The sequence below is a fragment of the Teleopsis dalmanni genome, chromosome X (assembly GCF_002237135.1).
Source record: "Teleopsis dalmanni isolate 2A chromosome X, ASM223713v2, whole genome shotgun sequence".
In the NCBI taxonomy this organism is placed as follows: Eukaryota; Metazoa; Arthropoda; class Insecta; order Diptera; family Diopsidae; genus Teleopsis; species Teleopsis dalmanni.
Genome location: NC_051848.1, coordinates 799,630 through 809,248, shown reverse-complemented (window position 1 = coordinate 809,248; position 9,619 = coordinate 799,630). Strand labels below are relative to the sequence as shown.

Sequence of the window (9,619 nt, the reverse complement as noted above, 5' to 3'; positions counted from 1 at the left end):
GGGGAAAACTATTTTTCCTTTCTTTAGCTAGACGAAACTCCAGTTGAGTTAGTTTTCATGTAAAAAGAGCAAGCACTGAAAATATATTAATTAGAATTGAATCAATACGAAAAAGTGTATAGGAAACCATGCAGAAAAGTTACTTGTATGAAAACTTATATGAAATTTATATGAAAAAGAAGTAATTTCATATTTTTTTATGATCCTCAGTTTTGGCTACGATTTTAGAGAAACACTTTTTTGACAGTTTTCCGCTCTATCACTCTCGGTAAGACAAACAGATTTGTTGATGTATAGAAGATTAATAAGCTTAATACATAAGTATTATGTATCAGAGATTTTTTAAAGAAATGTTATGTAAGTACGGCAATAAATCGCAATTATGAAAGGCAGAAGAGTTAGTTTTTAAAGAAAGAAAATAACATGTGTGCTTTAAATATGTTGATAATATGGATAAAATTTCTTAGTTTTATATACCTTTCTTATGTTCCACTTGGGTTCACACAACGTTTCGATACAAGTATAATATAATATATTCATAAAAACCTTTTAATCTAGTGATTATAGATTTAATAGTAGAATAAAAAAAATTAAAACACACATACCAAATCTTTTTTAAACGAAAATTAAAAGTTTTTTATGTTGTTCAGAAAATTATCCTAAGAAATAAATTACGGTTTACACGATTAAATCCAAGTGATTATATTTAGATATATTTAAAGTTGGATCTTTTACGATAACTGATTTTACATTTACGATGCATACTTCAACTAACAGCAAGTACGTTTGTAATTTAATATATTCCAAACGTTTGAATTTTTATAAAATTAATTAATTTAGGGTTACCGGTACGGAGTATGATGACATCCTAATGAAGATGAGTAACTTGACATTGGGTGCTGCTCAAAACAAGGTCGATCCCATTTGCGCACCACATGATATGAATGTCTTCCCTCAGGAACAAATGATGTCTGAGTTCGCATTCCAGTCTCAGTATAAATACCCAAATGCTCCTGCATTTCAACTGCAGTCAATACCTAGTATTTCCAGTGGAGCTATTGGTGTTGATATGGATGATCAACCGTCTACTTCAGCTGCTGCTGCAATTAAAAGGCTTCAGTCAGCTAAGCGAATCGAACCAATTGAGCCAACAGTTATGGGTGTTCGTGAATTTTTGAAGTATATTGACTCGAGTTTTAGTACTGACGACGAAGATGATGAAATAGATGGTAATAGAAGAGCAGCAGCATTTCACAATGCTTTTAAAGCATCGCTTGATGAGGAACGAAAATCTGCTATTATGACTTGTTTCGGTAATCTTAGCAGTAACAGTTCGACTTCGACTAATAGTTGTAGTTTTAATCCGCGTTGGATGACTTGTGAGGAAGTATCAACCAGCGCAACGCCCGATTCCGCAGATAGCAATACTTCAATTTATCAAAGTGTGAACTCGCCGGTTAGAGCAACTTACATGTGTATTCGAAATGCAGAGAAACATATAGTTAATTCGATTTGTCAAACTCAATCTGTGCCCAATATTTATCCTTTAAATAATGTTGACTTGAGCGAAACTGAATTTTCGCATTTGGAAAGACAGTTTATTAATGATGATTATGTGAGAGAAAATAACGGAGCAATAGATGAAGAAAGTGCTGATGGAGGGAATTCGTAAAATTCAAATTTGATGTGTCTTAAATAATATTATATATATGGTGTTTATGTTTATTAAAGAATTTTACATACAGTGAAGAATAAAGCAATAGCGTTTTATTACTATTTCGCTAAGAGAAGCACTGTAGTATGTAAACCATATTAGTTTTGGTGGGTTATATCTGATATTTAGCGATATTTTATGTATATATATATCAGATGTGAATCTTGTATTTAAATAGTCATAGTCAAATAACGTTATACCTAAGGTCAACTCAAATTTATATTTTGCGAGTTAATTTACTAACTTATATTATTATTGCTTTGGAATTTTGTTATTTATGAGATTTTTTTATTCGTTTCCTAACCAAGCCAGTTAAACATTTATTGAACGATTAGTAGTCTCTGCCTGAAGCGGCGTTCTTGCAATCTTTTGTGATTTACCATGGCGTCTAGTCTCCTGCCGACTCCATATAAATGCAATGTATATTATTTCATTAAATTTTTTTTGGAAAGTTCATGGTATTTATGCGTTTTTTCGTTTCGTTATCTTGGTGATGATATAGGATTGATTCGATACAGGTCTTCGTTCGAAATCGATCGCGACGTCCACTAAGTTCTCGAGATAATGCGAATACATTTGTTTGTGACTGATCGCAATTATAATTCAACCATAAAATAGTAATGTACCTAAAACCATTGTTACACCCTGTGTTTTTGACTTCGGTTGAACTGATACCGTGTGGATAAATGCAATTTCCCCTGCAACCATACAATGTTGTCGGCAACAGAATCGAATCGGCTGTTGGGGAAAACGTATGAACTCAACTGTTAACATCTCACACATGAGCGTTAATTCAATTAAGAAATGCGTGCCATAAAGGAAATGAAGACAAAGAAATTGAAGCATATTTATGCCCATGTAAGCTTCAAGTATCTTTTTTGGTATTATAAGTGAACAACTGCAACATGTGAAACCAGTTAAGAAACAAATTCAATAACATAATTGTGTTTTTAAAATTTGTCACTTAATGCAAGGAATGTATTGTTACTAAGACGCTAACCGTTTCTTTATACTTATTAAGTGAATAATAAAATATTTGTCTACATTAAAATGACCTTATATTCGCAATGGGAATACGAATCCATTCAATTGTGAAGCCTGTTTAGGGTTTGACTAAAAAATTGTTCCATAAAATTTCAAAATATATTTAAGAGAAGTGTATGCCAGTAACGATATACTTCCGAAATTTAAAGTATGTTCAAGCTTCTGAAAACGAATTTTTAAATTACATTAATATATTGTAATAATTTCTGGTGTTATTTTAATTTTTAAATTACATTAATATATTGTTATAATTTCTGGTGTTATTCATTTTTGTCCATAAGTTTGACCGACTTCAGGTCGGCTCACCTTGTTTGGCAAATTTCTGCGCATCACCATCCCGAGCTTTTTTTTATTTCTCTTCTGCTTTGCATATGGGTCATTCTTTCACAAACCGGATTTTGGCAAAAAATTACCTTATGATCTCCGATTTAGCTGAAATTTTATGAGCTCCTTTCATGACATAAGAAGACCCGTAGATCGAAAAAAATTTTTGTGATGTTTTTCCTAGAAGATATGGACCTTGAACTCAATTCAGAAATAAAAAGTTAACATTATTGTGTCGTTTTACTTAAAAAATTGATTTAATGGTATTATGGTTCGTATGAATAACGTGAAGGATGCCTGATAAATTAATTTTTTTTAATTACTTCTAAAAGCAATACCACACTGAAAATATTTATTTTTTAAGTGGAATTTATTGATTAATCTGAATGAAAAGCTAAAAAGAAAAATTTGTGTGTGTTTAGAATTAAGTCTTATTTCATTTGTCCGCTGTCAATGTATTATACATACTTTACTGACGCCACTGTGTTCAATTGTGTATTTCAATATTATTCATACGGTTGGCTAAAATCGCGTAAAGTTAATAATTTGTTTCGCATATAAAAATGGAAAAGTTTACTCACCTTCAAACCGTCATAAAGAAGTTTTCTACAAATACGGAAAAACAGCTAGAATTAAACAAACTAAAGACTACTTGATTGGCCGAAAAACGTTATTAGATAACTATTAGGAAAAGTATAATGAAGCACTTGAGTTTTTACTTGATGTCAATGATGTCTCGATGAAAACTAAAAAAGCATATGGACATTGAAGCGATATATTGTAAAACCTTCGAAGAGCTGATTGATTCAGTATCAAATTCTGCTTTAGGAAACGTACCTGTTGAGTATTATGTTTTTTTTTATACCAAATGGTAACTTCCTGATACTACGTTTTGCAATAGCAACCTTTATTGTTAATTGAGAACACTTGTTTCTTTAGAAAAAGCTCTTTCTTGCTTCCGGTTTTATTCCGTTTTTACTGTCTATCACGTTCAGGTGCAAATAAAGTTTTTCTCTACTTAAATTAAAGATCGTGTTTCTTTTGTTAGCCTAAATATCACAAAAGTACCAAGTGACAAGAATTCTGTTGGCAAAACAGCGGCGAATTTGGAATTAACTGCCAATCTGCCATGCATCAAAGTTGGTATTCGTTTAAAGATTTATTCACGCCGTCATCACCAATAATTCTGCGCTTTCCAATACGCAAAAACTTCAGTATTTAAAAGATGGCTTGGTGATGGGCGCCCAACACGCTTCAGATAATATTACTTACACTGATGCACATTTTGCAGTAGCGTGGGAGTTACTTGTAAGGAAGTACGAAAATTAAAGAATAATCATAAACTCTCATCTTAAAGAAATTGTCAATGTGAAAACGTTTCTCGACGATTCACCACAAAGTTCGCGCTCACTTTTTGATACTATTACTTCCGCCGTACGTGCGTTGGAACACCTTGGTCGGCCTGTACAAAACTGGGATGATTGGTTAGCGTTTACCCTATTAAATAAATTAGATCCTAAAACACGAGCGGCGTGGAAGCTATCAACATCCATGCGATGCAATGCAAAACATCACACTCTTCTAATTGATCATCAAACATTATCATGAATGACGAGTCGTCAAATTACACTAATACAGAGCGCAAAGTAACACCACAAGCTAAAAATTACGTAGTGGCATCAAACAACATTTGTGTTGTGGTTGCAAATAAAGTTGCTCGAGCATTGCTATCCGTATTCACTGGTACTGCATTAGTGAAAGTGAGTGATAGTACAGGCCAAAAAATGATTGTACGTGCTCTTTTCGATAGTGCTTCAGAGGCGACATTTGTCAGTGAATTTATCGTCCAACGATTAAAACTCAACAGAACTCATGTTAAAGTGCCTATAAATGGGACCAATAAAGTTGCTCGAGCATTGCTATCCGTATTCACTGGTACTGCATTAGTGAAAGTGAGTGATAGTACAGGCCAAAAAATGATTGTACGTGCTCTTTTAGATAGTGCTTTAGAGGCGACATTTGTCAGTGAATTTATCGTCCAACGATTAAAACTCAACAGAACTCATGTTAAAGTGCCTATAAATGGGACCAATGGTGAAAATATTGCCTACGCTAAAAGATTGGTTTCAGTCACAATTCACTCTATGAAATCAAACTTTCAGATGAACTGCATTGCATTACAACTGCCTCGAGCAGGTAGCATTAGCTCAAATACTCCAATCCAAAAAAAAAAGTTTGAAGATTCTTTGAACTTAGACCAATAGACATTATTATGAGCACTTCGGACTAAGCTGCCGCTGTACTTGATGAAGTAAAGCGTAATTCAATAAGCAACATCATTACTCAACATACCCAATTAGGCTGGGTTGTCTTCGTATAAAAGCCGAATTAAGTGCTATCACACCCAAACTTCCTTAGACGATACTTTGCTGAAGTTTTGCGAATTAGAAGACGTGACAAATCATGTTGCGTTGACAAACGATGAAATATTTAAGTAAAAAATTGTTTGAACGTACAACTGTACGCAACGACACGATCGATATGTTGTCAGACTTCCGCTGAAGAAGAATGCTTATTTATTAAAACTTAAGTCTAGTAAAAACGATGCGCTGGCATTGCTTGACAGTACACAACGACTGCTCTCTCGAAATCCGGCATTGAATAAACTGTATCATGACTTTATACATGAATATCAAGCATGGAGATGGTTCAAAATTTAAATGAATCGAAACGAACATGCTACCTTTCTCATCACTGCGTCTACAAGGCATCAAGTTCCACAACGAAACTACGTGTCGTCTTTAATGCATCCAAAAAATGTGCTAAAGGGATATCTGTTAATGATTGTCTCCATATAGGACCGAAGCTGCAGAACGATTTATCAAATATTATATTGCAATGGCGATTGTACCCAGTAGTGTTTATAGGTGATATTGGAAAAATTTGTCGTCAAATTCTTTTTCATATCAAAGACGCACATACTCAACCTGAAGAGGTGTCCACAACGTTTCGGTTACGCACTGTAACATATGGTACCAATTGTGCCCCATATCTTGCAATAGAAGTCTTGCGCACGTTGGCAGAAAATGAACGATTTTAAAAGAATTTTACGTTGATGATGTGCAGAAAAATTATATGAAAGCCAAACACTATTAGCAACTGCTGGTTTTAATTTACGAAAATGTAACTCCAATTCAACTGAAGTCCTAAACACTCTTGAAGATAACGTGAAAGCTCATAGTGACACTATAGAAATTAATGTGGAAGGTGAAATAAAAGCACTAGGACTTATTTGGTTTACAAAATCCGATAATTTTGGGTTTAAAATCAATTTAGATTTTGACAACATTACACCAAGCGGTTAATGTTGTCGGACATAGCCAAACTCTTTGGTTCCTCGCTCCAGTGACTATACGAGAAAAGATTTTTCTACAACAGCTTTGACGTTCCGGATTAAATTGGGATGAAGCATTGTCAGATGAATTGGCGCATGCTTGGCAAGACTTTCGTTGTGATTTACAACATTTGCCTCATATTCGAATACCACGTTGGATAAAAACAACTTGAAATTATACAATAGAATTGCACGCTTTTCGCAATGCATCAAACCTAGCATATGCTGCTGCTGTGTATGTGTAAACAACCTCCAATTCAATCGCATTTGCCAACCTGCTCATTATTAAAACTAAAGTGGCTCCATTTAAAGAAAATTCGATACAATGCTTGGAGTTATGCGCAGCTTTGCTGGGTGCGAAACTATTATGCAAGGTTAAAGAAATACTTAATCATCGGCCATCACTATTTATTTGTTGGACCGATAACACCACAACACTTTGGTGGATTCAAATTGATCCTGGTAAGTTGAAACAATTTGTGACGAACAAGGTGTCGCAAATTCAATCAATGACTAAAATTGGCAACTGGAGGTACATTGCATCAAATGATAATCCAGTAGACTGCGCTTCACGAGGAAGTACGGAGCATCCACTTGTGGCCGCAATATAATATCAAGCTTTTTTTTTTTTTTTTTTTTTTTTTTTTTTTTTTTTAACATACATTTATTTATTGCATCTTCTCTTAAAATGAGACTAACAATAAGTTGTAAAATCTTATAACTAATTACATAATGTTACAAATTTTTATTTTAACTATACATTTTATAAAAAAAAAAAAAATAAGTAAACCTTATATCACGAACCTCATTTAGATTAATGGATTAAATTTCATTGGAGTGAATGTTAGGTGGTTTCTTAAGAAAGTGGTTAAACTTTAACAGATTACTAAAAAGAAAGGTGCGGTTTTTACTTCGAGCTGTTGAATATTAATTAACGGCTGGACGGTCAGCTCTTTTTAGGCGGGAAGTAATGGATAGAAGTGCGAGATTTCTTGCTAAGGGATTAACATGCTCTGTCAGCCTTTTATTGTATTTTTTTCTTATATTGTCAAATTCAGCTATAACTAGGAGAATTTGTAGATCTCGGTGTATACTTTCATTCCTAATATACCATGGGGCACCAGTGATAATTCTTAGTATTTTTGACTGAGCTCTTTGTATAATTTCAATATTTGAAGCACTAGCATTGCCAAATAGCTGGATACCATAAGTCCATACTGGTTTTATGATGCTGTTATACAAGAGTACTTTATACTCTAGGCACAGGGAAGATCTGCTATTAATAAGCCAATGCAACTTAGAGGCTTGGAGCTTCATCTGAATTTTTTTAGCTTCAATATGTTTGCGCTAAGTCAGTCGTCTGTCTAGGTGGATACCTAAGTACGTTATATTATCTGCTTGTGGTATGGGAATGTTGTTTAGTAAAATTTTTGGAGATGTACTCCGATTTAAGGTAAAAATGACGTGTCTACATTTTACTTCGTTAATTTTAATTCGCCATTTTGACAACCATTTCTCCACCCGATATAAGTGAGATTGAAGTTGGTTTGAAGCTAGCACAGCGTTTTTGTTTCGGCATAAAATTGCCGTATCGTCGGCAAACGTTGTAGTGATAACTGAACTACTTATCGGGATATCAGATGTGTAAAGTACATACAATATAGGGCCAAGAACACTTCCTTGTGGAACGCCAGCTTCTATTGGGAAATTATTAGAAGTATATGATTTGCATTTCACTTTAAAGCTTCTATTATGCAGATACGATTCTAAAACTGAGTGGACATTTGCAGGTAATGAACAGCGTATCATATATATGAGTCCATTATGCCATACTTTATCAAATGCTTGTTTAACATTGAGGAATACCGCGGAACAATATTCTCTGAGCTCAAATGCGTGTCTTATTTCATTCCTTATACGATTCACTTGCTCAATAGTTCCATGTTTTTCCCTAAAACCAAACTGGTGGGACGGTATTAAGTTTTGAACGTCAAGGAACGGTTTTAGCTTTAAAAGCAGTGCCCTTTCATAGAGTTTAGAAAGGCATGGCAGTAAGCTTATTTGCCTGTATGAAGAGGCAAGCGTGGGGTGTTTACTTGATTTATAAATCATAATAATCATGAATGTTTTCCACTCTGTTAGATAAAAGCCAAATTTAATTATGGCATTAAAAAGTCTTGTGATAAAATGTATGGCCAAAAGGGGTAAGTTTTTTATCATGATGGGTGAGATATTATCATATCCCGGTGCTTTTTTGCAATCTAACTTGTTTGTGATTATTTGAACAAGATCATTGGCCGTGATATTCATGTCAATAGATTGTGCTGGTGGATCTTGAGTGGGAAAGTCATATTGTCCTGTTGCAGGATTAGGTTGGAACACCTCTTTTAGACAATCAGCAAAAACATTAGATTTTTCTTCATCACTTCGCGCCCAGTTTCCAAGAGAGTTTCTTATTAGAGAATCGGAGTCTATGGGCGAATTTATACCTTTGCTAGCATTCCACAAAGATGAATGGTTTTTGCCATTTGGACATAGGTTTTGAATATAATTATATTGTCTGACTTTGACTTCTTGCCTATGCAGCTCCCAGTTTGTTCTAGAATCTTGTACAGGCTTGATAACTGAGAACAAAGTCATATATCTCGAGCGACCCTATCACATAGTACAAAATGTAACTGGAGAATGGTCAGAAGACAAATCGCAGCTAGTGTATGTTGAGATAAAATTTTTGCTTATGCCTTTGGATACGGCGAAGTCTATTAGGTCTGGTATTTTATTGTTATCAGCAGGCCAATATGTTGGCTGCCCAGGAGAGATTACATCTAGTGCATTTTTTCTATTTACAATTGAATTGTAGAGCTGTTTTCCTTTTGGATTACAGAGTCGTGAACCCCAATACGTGTGCTTGGCGTTGTAATCTCCCGCCGCAAGAAATCTTTCACCTAGAGTTAAAAAGTAATCCGTAAATTGGGTCTCAGTAATGTGGAAGCGAGGAGGGCAGTAAACTGCCGATAAAGTTAAATTTTTTCCTGTGTGCTTAAGGCATATTGATGTGGCTTGCATATAGTTATGAGCATATGTACCTAGAAAATTGTGTTTTAGACGCCTTCGTATCAAAATACCTGTACCACCATGTGCTT

The 9,619-nt window shown here is 34.4% G+C and overlaps 1 protein-coding gene across 1 annotated transcript; it reads left to right on the top strand.

Annotated features, from left to right (window-relative positions):
* Nucleotides 1–626: 626 nt before the first annotated feature.
* Nucleotides 627–1,752, top strand: LOC119689687. The gene is made up of 2 exons (XM_038104569.1): nt 627–780; nt 841–1,752. The coding sequence occupies exons 1-2, from the start codon at nt 758–760 to the stop codon at nt 1,670–1,672; spliced, it is 855 nt and encodes a 284-aa protein (XP_037960497.1). The 5' UTR covers nt 627–757; the 3' UTR covers nt 1,673–1,752.
* Nucleotides 1,753–9,619: the final 7,867 nt, after the last annotated feature.

What these genes read in the sequence shown, in the direction of transcription:
- LOC119689687 (XM_038104569.1), top strand. Translation starts at nt 758, where the DNA reads ATGCATACTTCAACTAACAGCAA. An exon ending in CATACTTCAACTAACAGCAA is followed by an intron (nt 781 to 840) that starts GTACGTTTGTAA and finishes TAATTAATTTAG; the next exon opens with GGTTACCGGTACGGAGTATG.